At 44.8% G+C, this 22,716-nt stretch overlaps 1 protein-coding gene across 1 annotated transcript in view; it reads right to left on the bottom strand.

The window, feature by feature from the left end:
* Positions 1-21,948, bottom strand: part of LOC126190947 (chitin synthase chs-2-like) — a 252,167-nt gene extending 230,219 nt beyond the window's left edge. Inside the window, exon 1 of the mRNA XM_049931591.1 lies at positions 21,843-21,948. Within this exon, the coding sequence (XP_049787548.1) occupies positions 21,843-21,910 (68 nt within the window). The 5' untranslated portion in view covers positions 21,911-21,948. The remainder of the gene's footprint in view (positions 1-21,842) is intronic.
* Between the last annotated feature and the right edge of the window lie 768 nt (positions 21,949-22,716).

The raw sequence follows: 22,716 nt of genomic DNA, 5'->3' as shown, positions 1-22,716 counted from the left end.
CCGCCGTTGGATAAGCAGCTGCAGCAGCAAGTCGTATACTCCTAGCTCACTCATTTGTTACATAGTTTAATTCTTAATTTCTTTGCGTGTTTTTGGTACTTGCATTGTTTAATTCATAAATTTCGGGCGTATTATAGTATTTGAGAGTTGTAGCATCGCGTTTTAGTACCTGAATAGTGTAAATCCGCGTAGTCGTCTGTCATCTGTTTTTGTTTTGAACGGCCAGTGTCGGTTGGTCACAGTCAGTGTGCTCCCTGCCGCCGTTGGATAAGCAGCTGCAGCAGCAAGTCGTATACTCCTAGCTCACTCATTTGTTACATAGTTTAATTCTTAATTTCTTTGCGTGTTTTTGGTACTTGCATTGTTTAATTCATAAATTTCGGGCGTATTATAGTATTTGAGAGTTGTAGCATCACGTTTTAGTACTCGAATAGTGTTAAATCGCGTAGTCTCCTTCCGCCGCCGAGCAGTGTGTCAGCAGTGCACAAGTGGCAGCATTACTGCATTTACTAGGCAATCTTGTATTTTAATAACCGCTTCAATTTTGTGTCGTTTTGTTTGCACTCTCTGTAGATTAGTTCAGACGTTCTTTGCACAAGTTTTTAGCATGGATAGGGACTGCAACTGCTGTGTTCGGATGCAGGCTGAGTTGGCATCCCTTCGCTCCCAGCTTCAGGCAGTGTTGGCTTCGGTCACACAGCTTGAGGCTGTTGCCAATGGGCATCACTGTGGGGGTCCGGATGGGGGTTTGTCGGGGACGGCCAGCTCGTCCCACGCATCCCCCGATCGGACTACGACTGTGGTTGTCCGGGATACTGCCCGCATTGAGGCTGCTCCCTCACCTGTGGTAGAGTGGGAGGTCGTCTCAAGGTGTGGCAGGGGGCGAAAGACATTCCGGAGGGCTGAACGGAAGGCCTCTCCAGTTTGTCTGACGAACCGGTTTCGGGCTCTGTCTCAGGCTGATACTGATCTTCAGCCTGACATGGCTGCTTGTCCTGTTCCAGAGGTTGCCCCTCAGTCTGCAAGATTCGGGCAGTCGCAGAGGGTGGGCTTACTGGTAGTTGGGAGCTCCAACGTCAGGCGCGTAATGGGGCCCCTTAGGGATATGGCAGCAAGGGAGGGGAAGAAAACCAAAGTGCACTCCGTGTGCATACCGGGGGGAGTCATTCCAGATGTGGAAAGGGTCCTTCCGGATGCCATGAAGGGTACAGGGTGCACCCATCTGCAGGTGGTCGCTCATGTCGGCACCAATGATGTGTGTCGCTATGGATCGGAGGAAATCCTCTCTGGCTTCCGGCGGCTATCTGATTCGGTGAAGACTGCCAGTCTCGCTAGCGGGATGAAAGCAGAGCTCACCATCTGCAGCATCGTCGACAGGACTGACTGCGGACCTTTGGTACAGAGCCGAGTGGAGGGTCTGAATCAGAGGTTGAGACGGTTCTGCGACCATGTGGGCTGTAGATTCCTCGACTTGCGCCATAGGGTGGTGGGGTTTCGGGTTCCGCTGGATAGGTCAGGAGTCCACTACACGCAACAAGCGGCTACACGGGTAGCAGGGGTTGTGTGGCGTGGGCTGGGCGGTTTTTTAGGTTAGATGGCCTCGGGCAAGTGCAGAAAGGGCAACAGCCTCAACGGGTGCGGGGCAAAGTCAGGACATGCGGGGACCAAGCAGCAATCGGTATTGTAATTGTAAACTGTCGAAGCTGCGTTGGTAAAGTACCGGAACTTCAAGCGCTGATAGAAAGCACCGAAGCTGAAATCGTTATAGGTACAGAAAGCTGGCTGAAGCCAGAGATAAATTCTGCCGAAATTTTTACAAAGGCACAGACGGTGTTTAGAAAGGATAGATTGCATGCAACCGGTGGTGGAGTGTTCGTCGCTGTTAGTAGTAGTTTATCCTGTAGTGAAGTAGAAGTGGATAGTTCCTGTGAATTATTATGGGTGGAGGTTACACTCAACAACCGAGCTAGGTTAATAATTGGCTCCTTTTACCGACCCCCCGACTCAGCAGCATTAGTGGCAGAACAACTGAGAGAAAATTTGGAATACATTTCACATAAATTTTCTCAGCATGTTATGGTCTTAGGTGGAGATTTCAATTTACCAGATATAGACTGGGACACTCAGATGTTTAGGACGGGTGGTAGGGACAGAGCATCGAGTGACATTATACTGAGTGCACTATCCGAAAATTACCTCGAGCAATTAAACAGAGAACCGACTCGTGGAGATAACATCTTGGACCTACTGATAACAAACAGACCCGAACTTTTCGACTCTGTAAGTGCAGAACAGGGAATCAGTGATCATAAGGCCGTTGCAGCATCCCTGAATATGGAAGTTAATAGGAATATAAAAAAGGGAGGAAGGTTTATCTGTTTAGCAAGAGTAATAGAAGGCAGATTTCAGACTACCTAACAGATCAAAACGAAAATTTCTGTTCCGACACTGACAATGTTGAGTGTTTATGGAAAAAGTTCAAGGCAATCGTAAAATGCGTTTTAGACAGGTACGTGCCGAGCAAAACTGTGAGGGACGGGAAAAACCCACCGTGGTACAACAACAAAGTTATGAAACTACTGCGAAAGCAAAGAGAGCTTCACTCCAAGTTTAAACGCAGCCAAAACCTCTCAGACAAACAGAAGCATAACGATGTCAAAGTTAGCGTAAGGAGGGCTATGCGTGAAGCGTTCAGTGAATTCGAAAGTAAAATACTAGGTACCGACTTGACAGAAAATCCTAGGAAGTTCTGGTCTTACGTTAAATCAGTAAGTGGCTCGAAACATCATGTCCAGACACTCCGGGATGATGATGGCATTGAAACAGAGGATGACAAGCGTAAAACTGAAATACTAAACACCTTTTTCCAAAGCTGTTTCACAGAGGAAGACCGCACTGCAGTTCCTTCTCTAAATCCTCGCACCAACGAAAAAATGGCTGACATTGAAATAAGTGTCCAAGGAATAGAAAAGCAACTGGAATCACTCAACAGAGGAAAGTCCACTGGACCTGACGGGATACCAATTCGATTCTACACAGAGTACGCGAAAGAACTTGCCCCCCCTTCTAACAGCCGTGTACCGCAAGTCTCTAGAGGAACAGAAGGTTCCAAATGATTGGAAAAGAGCACAGGTAGTCCCAGTCTTCAAGAAGGGTCGTCGAGCAGATGCGCAAAACTATAGACCTATCTCTCTGACGTCGATCTGTTGTAGAATTTTAGAACATGTCTTTTGCTCGAGTATCATGTCGTTTTTGGAAACTCAGAATCTACTATGTAGGAATCAACATGGATTCCGGAAACAGCGATCGTGTGAAACCCAACTCGCTTTATTTGTTCATGAGACCCAGAAAATATTAGATACAGGCTCCCAGGTAGATGCCATTTTCCTTGACTTCCGGAAGGCGTTCGATACAGTTCCGCACTGTCGCCTGATAAACAAAGTAAGAGCCTACGGAATATCAGACGAGCTGTGTGGCTGGATTGAAGAGTTTTTAGCTAACAGAACACAGCATGTTGTTCTCAATGGAGAGACATCTACAGACGTTAAAGTAACCTCTGGCGTGCCACAGGGGAGTGTTATGGGACCATTGCTTTTCACAATATATATAAATGACCTAGTAGATAGTGTCGGAAGTTCCATGCGGCTTTTCGCGGATGATGCTGTAGTACACAGAGAAGTTGCAGCATTAGAAAATTGTAGCGAAATGCAGGAAGATCTGCAGCGGATAGGCACTTAGTGCAGGGAGTGGCAACTGACCCTTAACATAGACAAATGTAATGTATTGCGAATACATAGAAAGAAGGATCCTTTATTGTATGATTATATGATAGCGGAACAAACACTGGTAGCAGTTACTTCTGTAAAATATCTGGGAGTATGCGTGCGGAACGATTTGAAGTGGAATGATCATATAAAATTAATTGTTGGTAAGGCGGGTACCAGGTTGAGATTCATTGGGAGAGTCCTTAGAAAATGTAGTCCATCAACAAAGGAGGTGGCTTACAAAACACTCGTTCGACCTATACTTGAGTATTGCTCATCAGTGTGGGATCCGTACCAGATCGGGTTGACGGAGGAGATAGAGAAGATCCAAAGAAGAGCGGCGCGTTTCGTCACAGGGTTATTTGGTAACCGTGATAGCGTTACGGAGATGTTTAACAAACTCAAGTGGCAGACCCTGCAAGAGAGGCGCTCTGCATCGCGGTGTAGCTTGCTCGCCAGGTTTCGAGAGGGTGCGTTTCTGGATGAGGTATCGAATATATTGCTTCCCCCTACTTATACCTCCCGAGGAGATCACGAATGTAAAATTAGAGAGATTAGAGCGCGCACAGAGGCTTTCAGACAGTCGTTCTTCCCGCGAACCATACGCGACTGGAACAGGAAAGGGAGATAATGACAGTGGCACGTAGGGTGCCCTCCGCCACGCACCGTTGGGTGTCTTGCGGAGTATAAATGTAGATGTAGATGTAGATGTAGGTAAGCCTCTACATCCTTACATTTGTCCTCTAGTCATCCGTGCTTAGCCATTTTGCACTTCCTGTCGATCTCATTTATGAGACGTTTGTATTCCTTTTTGCCTGCTTCATTTACTGCATTTTTGTATTTTCTCCTTTCATCAATTAAATTCAGTATCTCTTCTGTTGCCCAAGGATTTCTGCTAGCGCTCGTCTTTTTACCTACTTGATCCTCTGCTGCCTTCAGTATTTCATCTCTCAAAACTACCCATTCTTCTTCTACTGTATTTCTTTCCCCCGTTATTGTCAATTGTTTCCTTATGCTCTCCCTGAAGCTCTGTACAACCTCTGGTTCTGTCAGTTTATCCAGATCCCATCTCCTTTAATTCCCACCTTTTTGCAGTTTCTTCAGTTTTAATCTACAGTTCATGGCCAATAGATTGTGGTCAGAGTCTACATCTGCCCCTGGAAATGTCTTACAATATAAAACCTGGTTCCTAAATCTCTGTCTTACCATTATATAATCTGATACTTTCTAGTATCTCCAGGATTCTTCCATGTATACAACCTTCTTTTATGATTCTTGAACCAGGTGTTAGCTATGATTAAGTTATGCTCTGTGCAAAATTCCACCAGACGGCTTCCTCTTTCATTTCTTAGCCCCTATCCATATTCACCCACTATGTTTCCTTCTCTCCCTTTTCCTACTCTCGAATTCCAATCACCCATGACTATTAAATTTCGTCTCCCTTCACTACCTGAATAATTTCTTTTATCTCATCATACATTTCATCAATTTCTTCATCATCTGCAGAGCTAGTTGGCATATAAACTAGAACTGCTGTAGTAGGCATGGGCTTCGTGTCTATCTTGGTCTCAATAATGCGTTCACTATGCTGTTGGTAGTAGCTTACCCGCACTCCTATTTTTTATTCATTATTAAACCTACTCCTGCATTACCCCTATTTGATTTTGTATTTATAACCCTGTATTCACCTGACCAAAAGTCTTGTTCCTCCTGCCACCGAACTTCACTAATTCCCACTATATCTAACTTCAACCTATCCATTTCCGTTTTTATATTTTCTGACCTACCTGCCCGATTAAGTGATCTGACATTCCACGCTCCGATCCGTAGAACTTCAGTTTTCTTTCTCCTGATAACGACGTCCTCTTGAGTAGTTTCCGCCCGGAGATCCGAATGGGGGACTATTCTACCTCCGGAATATTTTACCCAAGAGGATGCCATCATCATTTAACCTTACAGTAAAGCTGCATGCCCTCGGGAAAAATTACGGCCGTAGTTTCCCCTTGCTTTCAGCCGTTCGCAGTATCAGCACAGCAAGGCCGTTTTGGTTAGTGTTGCAAGGCCAGATCAGTGAATCATGCAGACTGTTGCCCCTGCAACTACTGAAAAGGCTGCTGCCCCTCTTCAGGAACCACACGTTTGTCTGGCCTCTCAACAGATACCCCTCCGTTGTGGTTGCACCTACGGTACGGCCATCTGTATCGCTGAGGCACGCAAGCCTCCCCACCAGCGGCAAGCTGACAACCAGGAGTGGTCGTCCAGGGTGCCATTTCTTTTCACAGTGCATTTGATTGTCATCCGTAGCACCGTTAGAACTCAGCGGTACGTCGACAATATTCTTTTGTTGCCTTTCATGGCAAGATGTTCTGGACTTACATTTCAACAATGTAGTGCCCGCCCACAAACGGCGAGAGTTTTTACTGCTTGTCTTCGCGCTTTCCAAATCCTACCTTGGCCAGCACGGTCACCAGATCTTTCCCCAGTTGAGAACGTTTGGAGCATTATGAACAGGGCCTTCCGAACTGGTCGGGATTTTGACGATCTAACGCGCCATTTGTACAGAATTTTCCAAAATATCCCTTAGGATCACATCCAAAAACTCTGTGCATCAATACCAAGCCGAATAACTGCTAGCATTAGGGCCTAAGGTGGGCCGACACGTTATTGACTTGCTCAATGTGTGAAGTTCGTTCTCTTGAATAAATCATCCAGTTTTTCTGAAATTGTAATCATTTCCACACATGTACTGCACATCTGACGATTTCTGTCCTAATCGGATATTTCTGTCGTGGTATGTTTTCTTTCTTTCTTTTGGTCTTAGAGCGTATATTCCATCGGGTTCACATCAGACAATGCTGGTGGTCAAAATTCTGGCCGTGCGACATGGACAGTTATCCTAGTGGAAGATGCCATCTCCGTCCACGTTAAGTATGAGGGGATGCAGGTGGTTCGTAATACTGTTCACGTAGTCCACACAGGTTCGGTTACTATCACAGGTCCCGTGGAAGCTAAGTTGGATATCCTCCATGGAATAAAACGGCCCCACCGGCATGCGTCCATATTGCGATGCACGTACCCTGACACCAACACCGAGCTAACAAACAAGAAACGTGATTCATCCGATCACGAGACACGTCTTCATTGACAGGCGGTGTCACTGTGTCAGCTTGGCAACTGCTGCAGAGTCGCTTGTTCAGAAACGAGTATGCCACGGATTAGCGCCTATCTTGCTTGACAACGCAAGAAAGCTTCCGACATGCATGTTCCGTGATTATGGATGGACTACCGGTACCTTCTTCCCTAGTCGTGATTTCCCCCGACCTTCAACCACTTTCCGTAGATACTGACGACGGAAGCACGCAAACAGCCCACCAGCTTCGCAGTTTCGGAGATGCTCGTTCCAGCGACAAGACTATGACGATCTGCCCTTTTTTAAAAGCCGCTTCTGTCAGCGGATTTCCCAATTTGCGCTCCGTATGTCTCTAGAATGATTCCCCAATTCGTATTTCCTCCGCTTACGTTTCTAGCATTTGTAGACTTAGAGAAAGCTTTCGACAATGTTGACTGGAATACTCTCTTTCAAATTCTAAAGGTGGCAGAGGTAAAATATAGGGAGCGGAAGGCTATTTACAATTTGTACAGACACCAGATGGCAATTATAAGAGTTGAGGGACATGAAAGGGAAGCAGTGGTTGGGAAGGGAGTAAGACAGGGTTGTAGCCTCTCCCCGATGTTATTCAATCTGTATATTGAGCAAGCAGTAAAGGAAACAAAAGAAAAATTCGGAGTAGGTATTAAAATCCATGGAGAAGAAATAAAAACTTTGAGGTTCGCCGATGACATTGTAATTCTGTCAGAGACAGCAAAGGACTTGGAAGAGCAGTTGAATGGAATGGATAGCGTCTTGAAAGGAGGATATGAGATGAACATCAACATAAGCCAAACGAGGATAATGGAATGTAGTCTAAGTAAGTCGGGTGATGCTGAGGGAATTAGATTAGGAAATGAGACACTTAAAGTAGTAAAGGAGTTTTGCTATTTGGGGAGCAAAGTAACTGATGATGGTCGAAGTAGAGAGGATATAAAATGTAGACTGGCAATGGCAAGGAAAGCGTTTCTGAAGAAGAGAAATTTGTTAACATCGAGTATAGATTTAAGTGTCAGGAAGTCGTTTCTGAAAGTATTTGTATGGAGTGTAGCCATGTATGGAAGTGCAACATGGTTGATTAACTGTTTGGACAAGAAGAGAATAGAAGCTTTCGAAATGTGGTGCTACAGAAGAATGCTGAAGATTAGATGGGTAGATCACATAACTAATGAGGAAGTATTGAATAGGATTGGGGAGAAGAGAAGTTTGTGGCACAACTTGACCAGAAGAAGGGATCGGTTGGTAGGACATGTGTTGAGGCATCAAGGGATCATCAATTTAGTATTGGAGGGCAGAGTGGAGGGTAAAAATCGTAGGGGGAGACCAAGAGATGAATACACTAAGCAGATTCAGAAGGATGTAGGTTGCAGTAGGTACTGGGAGATGAAGAAGCTTGCACAGGATAGAGTAGCATGGAGAGCTGCATCAAACCAGTCTCAGGACTGAAGACCACAACAACAACAACCGCTTACTGACTTTCCTCACCGCGGTACATGGCCCCAAAGCGGCATCCAATCTTGCGTCGGGCAGTGGTCAATATTTTGATTCGTCGATGATATGGTCCCCCGAACTTCCCGGGCCTCAGGGATGGGCATGGGCGCCGAAACAACGCGACGTGTATCGCGAAGCAGGGGAGAACATCTCCTGCACTGATGGGTCGCGGTACATGTTGGCACATGTCACTGACAGCGAATGAATACTTACTAACAAACCCAAATAAGATCCTTGAATAAGACATGGGAGTTCGAGATGGCCAAGCGTTTTTTGCGACGGTCGGGCGAGGCATGTTCCATTTATGTTGGCCTAGTTTCAAGGCAGCGGTTGTAGTAGCGAAAGAAGTACATAATGGTAATGTCCTGGTCGTGAGGTCAAATGTCTATGCAGAAGCCTTTTTTTTAATTTTATGCTACTTATAGCGCAAATTTATTAATATTTTCATAAAAGGCTCGAAAGAAAATACAGAAGACAATTTCAGATTGCAAATTAATTTTCAAAAAGTGATTGTACTTACGGCGCCCACGAGGTCTCTGCAAATAACTTTCAAAGAACGGACTGTAATTTTGAGGTACAGGTTAAAATGCTACGCCTATAAACGTGTGCAAGACGCCGACAAAATTACCGCTTCCCTTGTTTTTATGTTGAATATCGGCCCGAACGTGTAAATCATCAACTTTAAAATAATAATAGTATTTTATTTTATATACCAACATCTCGTTTACGCCTTACAATCCCTTCGCGGTAATTTATTTGCAATCTAAAAATTTTCCTTAGCTTTTTATTTTCAAGCCTTTTAACGAAACTATTAATAAATGCGATATATTCAGCATTATTTCTTTATTTGCAGCGTCAGTAACGTAAAAAATCCACTTTATATTTTTTTAACGGTTGGCTGTTTCTGTCACTTTTACGTCTTGCCTAGCCGCGCATGTATCAGAAATTTCGGCGAAATTGGTGATGACGACTAGGCCAGTCTCCTTGCTAGACACGAAGATCTAGGGTTTATCACTCAGCCTTTTTGCAGTTTTGTCATAAACCTATTTAAATTGGAACCTCACGAATAATGCCCATCTACTATGGGTAACGGCAACAAAACACAGTGCATACATTTTCCGATTTGGAATTCTTGCAGAAGGGTAATTTCACTGCCCAGGTTGACCATCACGATCAGTACAGATAAAAAGCTTCCTTGCAACTATGGTACTCGGGAGCTTGTGCAGAAATGAAATGCTTTTGTCTGTGCTGTAAGAATAAGCTTCAACTATTTCTGCTAGGGCAATGTGAAAATTTGTTTACTTTGCATACTGTAATATTCTATGATTATTTTGGGGCAAATCCGTGGATCCATTAAGATCATTCTTAGACCAGGAAAGTGTGGGTGATGAGATTCAGTGTTCGATGGACACTGAATACACTGGCTCAATAACCTTTAAATTAGGTGACTGCAGAGGCCAAGGAACGCGTTATTTTTCCATATTAGTCTGACAGTAACTGACATTTCCAGCATTAAGAGCTGGAGCGCTATCATTTTGGCAGGAGTTACACCATTCGGGGAACAATTCATTCGCCATCGAATAAATAGGATCATCAAAAATGTTTTTGCAGACTATACTGATTTACGAATAACGCCTTACTCTGGATCGCGAAATATGTTTTTATTTATTATTACGACGTTTCGGCCACTACAGCCATCAGAACAAACCTTAGTAATCGTTAAAAAATTAGTGTGAGTTACAATAAAACCTATTTTACTGTAACTGTCAATGAACTTTTAATTTTTTTTATCTGAGAGTTAACGGTTATCTTTCTCAGATTCACTTTATGGTATCAAAATCCCTGAATATATAGGTCTACTCTCACCAAATATACATTCCCTATAATTCTGAACATGTTCTGATGAAACAGGTTATTTAGCTTTAGAATAAATATTAAATACAAAATGCATAATCGTCTTATATGGCCCCCAATTAACGTTTTGAGAATCGAATTCATCAAATGAGAAAAAAAAAATTAAAACTTGGTAATAACAGTAACTCTTTTTTTTCAATTAAAACTTGTTCCCCAAATTATGCTTTATTTGCAACTTTATCAGCTGTTATTCTCTCTACTCTCAAATTAATATTTGTTCTTATTGCCTGCTCTTTATTAATTATTACGTTTGTATACTTGCAACTGTAAAATATTAGAAATATTTTACATTCTTTTAAAATCAACTAAAACCTCCGTAAAAAGCTTTTGGTAGCCGCATTGGCTGGTAGTAATTCCTTTACCACAGGATCATGCATAATTGATTTCGCGATGATTTAATCGCACTCTCAGGTATATACATCTGTGAAAATATTTAATATGAATTGTAAGGTATAATTATGACAGGGGAACAAATTCATAACTAATTGAACATTGGTTCGTTAAAAATACATGTCTCCCAACATTCTGATGGCATTCGAATTGCCAGAACCGCCTAATTTCGTTGATTACAAGATGAAACATCAAAAATTTCGTTGGGTAACATGCACAGGCACTGTACATGAGAACTGGGAGCTGCGAGTATGGACCTAAAAAAAGGAATTAAAATAAGACCTCGGAAAGAAACTATTCGGAATGAAACCATGTTTGGATAGAAAATTACCTTCAAAAGCCACATGGTGGCGAGATGACTATGCTTGACGTGGGAAGGCAATTAACCAGAATAACATGACTAATTTAACATTGGTTCGTTAAAACTCAGTCACGAAACAGGTTGTGTATCATCCTGTAATAAAGGAGCTACTAACAGCTAAGGCAACTACCAAAAGTTTTTTTGAAGATTTTAATAATTAAAAAATTGTTAAATATTTCTATCGTGTATCTAAGCAATGGATGCCCAAATCGTAAAATCATATCTTGTAAATTATTAGTTCATCGTTCATTGTACAGCATTCTTCATAAGCTCGTCTGGTGTTTCAGAAGATGAGTGTACGAAAACTACAACTGATACATAAAATAGGCACATATCACTGGATAGGGCATTTCTCCAAGTCACATCACAAATTTTATTATGTGGCAAACTTCAGTAAGAGCGTGAAGCTCCTTGCAACGGTCGACGCGATGTGTGTGGGAAGGTGCGACCACAGCCTGCTTTGGAAACCGATTCGTTGGGCTGCCTATCTACAGGCGCGAAGTAATTCGGTAACTGCACAACCCCATAATGGAACTGGATGGTACCGTAAGTAAAAGCACAAGATGGCATCCAGCGAGCAATTTTTAGAAATCTAAGGGAGGTTAGGGGGGTAACTTGGTTGCGCATGCACATTTCATTTCGACCACGCTAATATACCTCTTGTTACTTCAATTCATTATTCGGCGACGAACGCATCTCTGAATCGAACGATGACGACGCGACGTCGTATAAATGTGGTGACAAGGGAGCACCATCTTGATAACGAATGGAGAATTCTTAATAGACTGAAGAGCCAAAGAAACTGGCACACCTCCCTAATATCGTGTAGGGCCCGCGCGAGCACGCAAAAGTGCCACAACACGACGTGGCACGGACTCGACTAATGTCTGAAGTAGTGCTGGAGGGAACTGACACCATGAATCCTGCAGGGCTACCCGTAAGAGTACGACGGGGTGGACATCTCTTCTAAACACCACGTTGCAAGGCATCCCAGATATGCTCAATAAGGTTCAAGTCTGGGAAGTTTGGTGACCAGCGAATCTGTTTAAATTCAGGAAGAGTGTTTCTGGAGCCACTCTGAAGCAATCCTGGACGTGTGGGGTGTCGCAATCGCCAAATAGAATTGACCAAGTCCGTCAGAATGCACAGTGGACGTGAATCGATTCAGGTGATCAGACATGATGCTTACGTACGTGTCACCTGTCAGAGTCGTATCTGGAGGTATCATGGTTCCCATATCACTAAAACTGCATACGCCCCACACCATTATAGAGCCTCGACCAGGTTGAACAGTCCCCTGCTGACATGCGGGGTCAATGGATTCAAAATGGTTCAAATGGCTCTGAGCACTATGGGACTTAAGATCTGAGGTCATCAGTCCTCTAGAACTTAGAACTACTTAAACCTAACTAACCTAAGGACAGCACACACATCGATGCCCGAGGCAGGATTCGAACCTGCGATCGTAGCGGTAGCGCGGTTCCAGACTGAAGCGCCTAGAACCGTCAGTGGATTCATGAGGTTGTCTTCACACCCGTACACGTCCATCCGCTCGATACAATTAGAAACGAGACTCGTCTGACCAGGTAACATGTTTCCAGTCATCAAGAGTCCAATGTCGTTGTTGACGGGCCCTGGCGAAGCGTAAAGCTTTGTGTCATGCAGTTATCAAGGGTACACGAGTGGGCCTTCGGCTCCGAAAGCCCATATCGATGATGTTTCGTTAAATGGTTCGCACGCTGACACTTGTTAATGGCTGAGCATTGAAATCTGCAGCAATTTGCGGAAGAGTTTCACTTCTGTCACGCTGAACGATTCTCTTCAGTCGTCGTCTGTCCCGTTCTTGCAAGGATCTTTTTCCGGCGGCAGGAATGTCGGAGATTTGATGTTTTACCGAATTCCTGATATTCGCGGTACATTCTTGAAATAGTCGTAAGGGAAAATCCCCACTTCATCGCTACCTCGGAAATGCTACGTTCCATCGCTCGTGGGCCGACTATACACCACGTTCAAACTCACTTAAATCTTGATAACCTGCCATTGTAATTGCAGTAACCGATCTTACAACTGAGCCAAAACACTTGTTGCCTTATATAAGCGTTGCCGACCGCAGTGCCGTATTCTGCCTGTTTACGTATCTCTGTATTTGAATACGCATGTCTATACCAGTTTTTTTTGGCGTTTCAGTGTATGATAATCTACAAGTACAATGCGTAGCCGCCAAATTAACGCTTCATTGTCAATTTAAAAGTGATTCGACACATAAATAAACACCCCTGTACTCAGTGCTTATGCCGTAACAGTACTGCTCCCTACAAAACGATTAAGTATATACGAGTACGATTGTCAGCGTTGCCGCTTGAGTTCTTCGAAAATCATATGCGGTGTCAAGTGAGATTTGTGACTGAACTGACGGCTTTTTGGCAGGGAGGACACACTATGTTGTTGTGGATGGAGAGCCATCGTCAGATGTGGAAGTACACTACTGGCCATTAAAATTGCTACACCAAGAAGAACTGCAGATAATAAAAGGGTATTCATTGGACAAATATATTATACTAGAACTGACATGTGATTACATTTTCACGCAATTTGGGTGCATAGATCCTGAGAAATCAGTACCCAGAACAACTACCTCTGGCCGTAATAACGGCCTTGATACGCCTGGGCATTGAGTCAAACAGAGCTTGGATGGCGTGTACAGGTACAGCTGCCCATGCAGTTTCAACACGATACCACAGTTCATCAAGAGTAGTGACTGGCGTATTGTGACGAGCCAGTTGCTCGGCTACCATTGACCAGACGTTTTCATTTGGCGAGAGTTCAGGAGAATGTGCTGGCGAGGGCGGCAGCAGTCGAACATTTTCTGTATCCAAAAAGGCCCGTACAGGACCTGCAACATGCGGTCGTGCACTGTCCTGCTGAAATGTAGGGTTTCGCAGGGATCGAATAAAGGGTAGAGCCACGGGTCGTAACACATCTGAAATGTAGCGTCCACTGTTCAAAGTGCCGTCAATGCGAACGAGAGGTGACCGAGACGTGTAACCAATGGCACCCCATACCATCACGCCGGGTGATTCGTCAGTATGGCGATGACGAATACACGCTTCCAACGTGCGTTCACCGCGATGTCGCCAAACACAGATGCGACCATCATGATGCTGTAAACAGAACCTGGATTCATCCGAAAAAATGACGTTTCGCCATTCGTGCACCCAGGTTCGTCGTTGAGTACACCATCGCAGGCGCTCCTGTCTGTGATGCAGCGTCAAGGGTAACCGCAGCCACGGTCTCCAAGCTGATAGTCCACGCTGCTGCAAACGTCGTCGAACTGCTCGTGCAGATGGTTGTTGTCTTGCAAACGTCCCCATCTGTTGACTCAGGGATCGAGACGTGGCTGCACGATCCGTTACAGCCATGCTGATAAGATGACTGTCATCTCGACTGCTAGTGATACGAGGCCGTTAGGATCAAGCTCGGCGTTCCGTATTACCCTCCTGAACCCACCGATTCCTTATTCTGCTAAAAGTCATTGGATCTCGACTAATGCGAGCAGCAATGTCGCCACACAATAAACCGCTTTCGCTATAGGCTACAATCCGACCTTTATTAAAGTCGGAAACGTGATGTACGCAGTTCTCCTCCTTACCCGACGCATCACAACAACGTTTCATCAGACAACGCCGGTCAACTGCTGTTTGTGTATGAGAAATCGGTTGGAAACTTGCCTCATGTCAGCACGTTTTAGTTGTCGCCACCGGCGCCAACCTTGTGTGAATGCTCTGAAAAGCTAATCATTTGCATATCACAGCATATTCATCCTGTCGGTTAAATTTCGAGTTTGTAGCACGTCATCTTCCTGGTGTAACAATTTTAATGGCCAGTAGTATAACTTCGGGTGTGCCCCAGGGAAGTGTGCTTGGGCCCTTACTGTTCATGTTGTATATTAATGAACTTGCAGACAATATTAATAGTAAAATCAGGCTTTTTTTCAGATGATGAAGGTATCTGTAATGAACTACCATCTGAAAGAAGCTTCGTAAACGTTCAATCAGATCTTGATAAGATTTCAAAGTGGTGTAAAGATTGACATCTTGCTCTAAATGTTCAGAAATGCCAAATTTTGTCCTTCACAAAACGAAAAAACATACACTCCTGGAAATTGAAATAAGAACACCGTGAATTCATTGTCCCAGGAAGGGGAAACTTTATTGACACATTCCTGGGGTCAGATACATCACATGATCACACTGACAGAACCACAGGCACATAGACACAGGCAACAGAGCATGCACAATGTCGGCACTAGTACAGTGTATATCCACCTTTCGCACCAATGCAGGCTGCTATTCTCCCATGGAGACGATCGTAGAGATGCTGGATGTAGTCCTGTGGAACGGCTTGCCATGCCATTTCCACCTGGCGCCTCAGTTGGACCAGCGTTCGTGCTGGACGTGCAGACCGCGTGAGACGACGCTTCATCCAGTCCCAAACATGCTCAATGGGGGACAGATCCGGAGATCTTGCTGGCCAGGGTAGTTGACTTACACCTTCTAGAGCACGTTGGGTGGCACGGGATACATGCGGACGTGCATTGTCCTGTTGGAACAGCAAGTTCCCTTGCCGGTCTAGGAATGGTAGAACGATGGGTTCGATGACGGTTTGGATGTACCGTGCGCTATTCAGTGTCCCCTCGACGATCACCAGTGGTGTACGGCCAGTGTAGGAGATCGCTCCCCACACCATGATGCCGGGTGTTGGCCCTGTGTGCCTCGGTCGTATGCAGTCCTGATTGTGGCGCTCACCTGGACGGCGCCAAACACGCATACGACCATCATTGGCACCAAGGCAGAAGCGACTCTCATCGCTGAAGACGACACGTCTCCATTCGTACCTCCATTCACGCCTGTCGCGACACCACTGGAGGCGGGCTGCACGATGTTGGGGCGTGAGCGGAAGACGGCCTAACGGTGTGCGGGACCGTAGCCCAGCTTCATGGAGACGGTTGCGAATGGTCCTCGCCGATACCCCAGGAGCAACAGTGTCCCTAATTTGCTGGGAAGTGGCGGTGCGGTCCCCTACGGCACTGCGTAGGATCCTACGGTCTTGGCGTGCATCCGTGCGTCGCTGCGGGCCGGTCCCAGGTCGACGGGCACATGCACCTTCCGCCGACCACTGGCGACAACATCGATGTACTGTGGAGACCTCACGCCCCACGTGTTGAGCAATTCGGCGGTACGTCCACCCGGCCTCCCGCATGCCCACTATACGCCCTCGCTCAAAGTCCGTCAACTGCACATACGGTTGACGTCCACGCTGTCGCGGCATGCTACCAGTGTTAAAGACTGCGATGGAGCTCCGTATGCCACGGCAAACTGGCTGACACTGACGGCGGCGGTGCACAAATGCTGCGCAGCTAGCGCCATTCGACGGCCAACACCGCGGTTCCTGGTGTGTCCGCTGTGCCGTGCGTGTGATCATTGCTTGTACAGCCCTCTCGCAGTGTCCGGAGCAAGTATGGTGGGTCTGACACACCGGTGTCAATGTGTTCTTTTTTCGATTTCCAGGAGTGTAGTAACCTATGACTGTAATACGAATTTGTCGCAGCTGGAATCGACCAACTCAAGCAAATTCCTGGGTGTAACATTTTGTAGAAATATGAAATGGGAAGATCACATAGGTTCAGCCGTGGATAAAGCAGCTGGTAGAATACTTCGGAAGTGCAATCAATCTACACGGGAGATTGCTTACAAATCACTCGTGCGAACGGTGCTATAATATTGCTCAAATGTATGGACCGTTACCAGATAGGACTAGCAGGGGTATTGAATGTACACAGAGAAGGGTAGCACGAACGGTCACAGGTTTGTTTAACCCGTGGGAGAGTGTCACAGAGACGCTGAGGGAACTGAACTGGAAGACTCTCGACGATAGACGTAAACTATCCCGAGAAAGACTATTAATAGTTTTTCAAGGACTGGCTTTAAATCATTACTCTAGGAATATATTACAAACACCTACGTATTGCTAGCATAGGGATCGAGTGGATAAAATTAGAATAATTACTGCACGCACAGGGATATTCAAACAATCATTCTTCCAACCCCTCATACGTGAATGGAACAGAAAGATGCCCTAATAACTGGTACAACGGTACGTACCTTCTGCCATGTACCTCACTGTGTACAAGCCGACGGATTTGGGCAATTCCAGCAGGACAATGCAACACCCCAGACACCCATAATTGCTACAGAGTGGCTCCAGGAACGCTCTTCTGAGTTTGAACACTTCCGCTGGCTGCCAAAATCCCCAGACATGACCATTATTGAACGGATCTGGAATGCCTTGCAACGTGCTGTTCAGAAGAGATCTCCACCCACTCATACTCTTACGGCTTTATGGACAGCCTTGCAGGACTCACGCTGTTAATTCCCTCCAGCCCTACTTCAGACATTAGTCAAGGCCATGCCACGTCGTGCAGAGGCACTTCTGCGTCCTCGCGGGGTCCTACATTATATTAGGCAGGTGTAACCAGTGTTTTTGGCTCTTCAGTGTATGAACGTCGTAAAAGGGAAGCTATATTTGAAGAACAGTTCTTTGTGCGTCTGATACAAGGACGCTAGGGAAGACAGAAAGGAAATGACTAAAAACCTTTGCAATATCGTGTTACAGAAGACTGGCGAAGATCAGATGCTTTTGTTGAGTAAAGAGTGAAGAAGTCCTGCAACGAAAAAATAGTTCCTTGCAAAGAACGAAATAAATCGAAGAGAAAGAATGGTGAGACGCATATTACGACACAAGTCGTAATGAAAATGGCAGTTGAAGGGACGGTGGAAGGAAAAATCCGCAGAGGAAGATCTACAAATGAGTGAATAGGACCATCATTATTTTCTTTATACATAAGTGATCTGGCGGACGGGGTGGGCAGCAATCTGCAGTTGTTTGTTGATGATGTTGTGGTGTACAGGAAGTTGAGTGACTGTAGGAGGATACAGGATCACGTAGACAAACTTTCCAGTTGGTGTGATGAATGGGAGCTAGCTGTAACTGTAGACAAATATAAGTTAATTCGCATGAATAGGAGAAACAAACCCGTATTGTTGGAATGCAGTATTAGTAGGAGTGTCCTGTTTGGCACAATCACGTCGTTTAAATATCTGGGCGTAGCGTTGCAAAGCGATATGGAATGGAATGACCGTGTGAGGACTGTGGTAGGTGAGGCGAATAGTCGACTTCGGTTTACTGGCGAATGTTAGGAAAGTGTGGTTCATCTGTGAAGGAGACCGCATCAGGACGGTGTTGCGATCTGTTCTTGAGTACTGCTCGAGTATTTGGGATCCGTATCAGGTCGGATTAAGGGAAGACATCGAAGCAATTCAAAGACGGGCGCCAGATTTGTTTCCGGTAGGTTTGAAGAATATGCAGTTGTTACGCAGGTCCTTTGGGAACACAAATGGGAATCCCTGGACGGGAGGCGACTTTCTCTCCGAAAAACAGTATTTAGAAAATTTAGAGAACCAGCATCTGAAGCAGACTGTAGAAGGATTCTACTGCCACCAACAAACATTTCGCGTAAGAACCCCGAAGATATAATACGAGAAATTGGGCTCATGTGGAGGCATATAGACAGTCGTTTCTCCCTCGCTCTGTTTGCGATTGGAACAGGAAAGGAAATGACTAGTCGTGGGACAGCATATCCTCAGCCACACACCGTACGAAGGCTTGTGAGGTATGTATGTAGATGTAGAATGTCGATGATGTCATAAGTAGCAGTTACGCTGACATGGATGTGGATGGCAAGCGACAGGAATGGAGAACTACATCAAACCTAGGTTACAGTTGATGTCTGACGCTGAAACTATGACATGTGATCGGTGATTCGGGACGTCAGCCTCGTTGATAAGCTGAACGTTGAACCTTTGAATAAGTTCGTCTTTGTATTGAGTTCCTAGCCGTGTACTAGTGATGAAATGTGTTTATAATCATGAAGATAGTTGAAGATCGTTAGTTTTATTGAATCATAGCAATATTCGGCGATACATATACCTAAGGCTTACCCAGACTAATGAACGAGATGATCGGTGGTTTTTTAGTGGCTACAAACGGTCAGTTCAGAAATGAGTTTGCTCGCAATGAAAGCGACCACTAGAAGTGACTGCTTTAACCCACAGTGGAGAAATCGGTCGTGGATGAGCATGCGCTGTGAGAGACAAGCCACGTAATAAAATTCGCCGAGACCTAGGTTCTCGCTGTAGAGAAGATGTATCACGCCCAGGGACGCCATTGAAATTCAGAAACGTGACAATAGTTTTAATGAGAAAGAAGAGAGCCTCTAGATCAAATAGACGGATCCTGCTGCAGCAGAAGACCGTTGCAGGGAGAAAGGCGAGAACCACAGCCGTGTACCGCAAGTCTCTAGAGGAACGGAAGGTTCCAAATGATTGGAAAAGAGCACAGGTAGTTCCAGTTTTCAAGAAGGGTCGTCGAGCAGATGCGCAAAACCATAGGCCTATATCTCTGACATCGATATGTTGTAGAATTTTAGAACATGTTTTTTTGCTCGCGTATCATGTCATTTCTGGAAACCCAGAATCTACTCTGTAGGAATCAACATGGATTCCGGAAACAGTGATCGTGTGAGACCCAACTCGCTTTATTTGTTCATGAGACCCAGAAAATATTAGAGACGGGCTCCCAGGTAGATGCCATTTTCCTTGACTACTGGAAGGCGTTCGATACAGTTCCGCACTGTCGCCTGATAAACAAAGTAAGAGCCTACGGAATATCAGACCAGCTGTGTGGCTGGATTGAAGAGTTTTTCGCAAACAGAACACAGCATGTTGTTCTCAATGGACAGACGTCTACAGACCTTAAAGTAACCTCTGGCGTACTACATTTATATATATAAATGACGTAGTAGATAGTATCGGAAGTTCCATGGAGCTTTTCGCGGATTATGCTGTAGTATACAGAGAAGTTGCAGCATTAGAAAATTCCAGCGAAATGCAGGAAGATCTGCAGCGGATAGGCACTTTGTGCAGGGAGTGGCAACTGACCCTTAACATAGACAAAAGTAACGTATTGGGAATACATAGAAAGAAGGATCCTTCACTGTATGATTATATGATAGATGAACAAACACTGGTAGCCGTTACTTCTGTAAAATATCTGGGAGTATGCGTGCGGAACCATTTGAAGTGGAATGATCATATAAAATTAATTGTTGGTAAGGCGGGTGCCAGGTTGAGATTCATTGGGAGAGTCCTTAGAAAATGTAGTCCATAAACAAAGGAGGTGGCTTACAAAACACTAGTTCGACCTATACTTTTGCTCATCAATGTGGGATCCGTACCAGGTCGGGTTGATAGAGGAGATAGAGAAGATCCAAGGAAGAGCAGCCCGTTTCGTCACAGGGTAATTTGGTAAGCGTGATAGCGTTGCGGAGATGTTTAGCAAACTCAAGTGGCAGACTCTGCAAGAGAGGCGCTCTGCATCGCGGTGTAGCTTGCTGTCCAGGTTTTGAGAGGGTGCGTTTCTGGATGAGGTATCGAATATATTGCTTCCCCCTACTTATACCTCCCGAGGAGATCACGAATGTAAAATTAGAGAGATTCGAGCGCGCACGGAGGCTTTCCGGCAGTCGTTCTTCCCGCAAACCATACGCGACTGGAACAGGAAAGGGGGGTTGTGACAGTGGTACGTAAAGTGCCCTCCGCCACACACCGTTGGGTGGCTTGCGGAGTATAAATGTAGATGTAGATTTAGAATGACCAGAGAAAGATCCGCAGGCATTGGCGTGACAGCTACATACAACCTATGTCCGCGGGTTCGACTCCAGTCCGTCACCAGCAAAGGAGGTTGGATCCTCAACAGCACCGGCCACCAGTGCTGGCGAAATGTCAGAAAAATCATTAAACAGAGTCCAAGACAAAAGCCAACAATCAATAGGTTGAGTGGAGATGTTTCACGAATTATCGTACCTTACGGCAAGTTTCTTCGAAAGAGAGTATACAGTAATTGGTCTCAAGCTACAATTGTCTCTTCAACGTAGATACTGCAGCCGAGTTGGAACAATAAGAAATATTACCACTGACAGGATATTCCAGGGAGTCTTGCTCGTACTCGGCCACAATATTTCATCGAGCAACGCTGACGCTATTATTGGGTGCGCTGTTCTGTCAACAAATACAAGGGGAGAGCCTAAATAATTATTTGTGCGTATGTATTTTTTCATTTCGTATCTTAACTTACTTTTTAGATGATTGTAACGTGAAAGGGCGTGATATTTTAGCTCAGCTGGTTAAAACATTTTTCTACATTAAGCGCACTTCGCTTTGCTTCAATGCTTTTCACGTTGAAGAAACGCCTTCACACCTGAAGGACATAGGCACTAGACTATTCCGTATCCTGCATGTCACCATGTGGTGTGTAAGCAACGGTATGTACCAATAGTGTGCCAGAATCAACTCTGGTTCCCCCTCCGCAATCCAGTCCCCAACCAGTTCCTTTGCCCAGTACTTGTCTCCGCAGCAAAGTATTTGAACAGCGAAAGTGAGCATCTGGTAGCAAAAGATTCGTGATCCACGTACTGTGAATGTGTCCTAGGTAAATCTTTCCCATTTGATCACAATTATTTTCTCCTTTTGTATGGGACCGGAATACACTACTAGACTAAGAGAAAAAAATGAGGCATTGGTCTTACATTTCTTGCGGAAGGGGACTTTGGCGTCTGTAATTGATACGTCAAACGATTATGAACTGTCGTATTACTTACCCCACATCTTCATCCCCATCGTAGCTGGAGTCATCTTCGGTGGATTCTATGGGATTCACACCATTCATCCCTGACCTGGGCGTTTGTCACTTTGTTCCGCCTGCTGAAATTAGAAACAATTATTATTATTGTTATTATTATTATATACTTTAAAATATGTTATGATAGTTAAAATGTGCGCATACGGAACACACGTACTGTAACCAGAAATTACCTCTTCCTCTCTTGAAGATTTGAATCGGAATCTAAAGGAGAAAAGAACGAAGAATTGAACGATGATACATCTGACATTACGGATTTCGGATCCTATCCTTGAGATGTAGCCTACTTGCTCTGTGTTTTCCGTAAATAAATGCAGCCGAATATCAGTAGATTTAACTTGTGACACGACGGAATTATTCGGCTATTCTTGTGATAAACTGCATGAAACTAATTATTAAGAAAATTACGAGGCCTGTTTTTTAAAGTAAGTACCATTTTGAAATTAAAAAAAGACATGCTAAGATAGCTGAATAATTTTATTTTTACATGAAAGCCTGTATCTTAATCTACGCACTGACGCCATTACAGTCTGATTCTTCCTTGTTTACGTTTACGTTGTGTACTGAATGTTTAAGACGCTTCCGATAATCATGAGTCCCGCCGACTGTGAAATACTGGCTGTTATAAGATTTCTTAGTACTAAAGGCCTAAAAGCGATCGATATTCATTGTGAGATCTGTGCAGTTTACGGAGAAAACATTATGAGTGATGGAATGGTAAGAAAGTGGGTGAGTGCATTTAAAGAAGGCCGCACAAATGTGCATGATGAACAACGGAGTGGGCGTCCTTCGGTCGTTAATGAAAGTTTGGTGCAAGAAGTGGACAATAAGGT

Source organism: Schistocerca cancellata, chromosome 6, assembly GCF_023864275.1.
Source record: "Schistocerca cancellata isolate TAMUIC-IGC-003103 chromosome 6, iqSchCanc2.1, whole genome shotgun sequence".
Taxonomy (NCBI): domain Eukaryota; kingdom Metazoa; phylum Arthropoda; class Insecta; order Orthoptera; family Acrididae; genus Schistocerca; species Schistocerca cancellata.
Note: the sequence above shows the minus strand (reverse complement) of the source record. Positions and strands in the feature narration are given on the sequence as shown.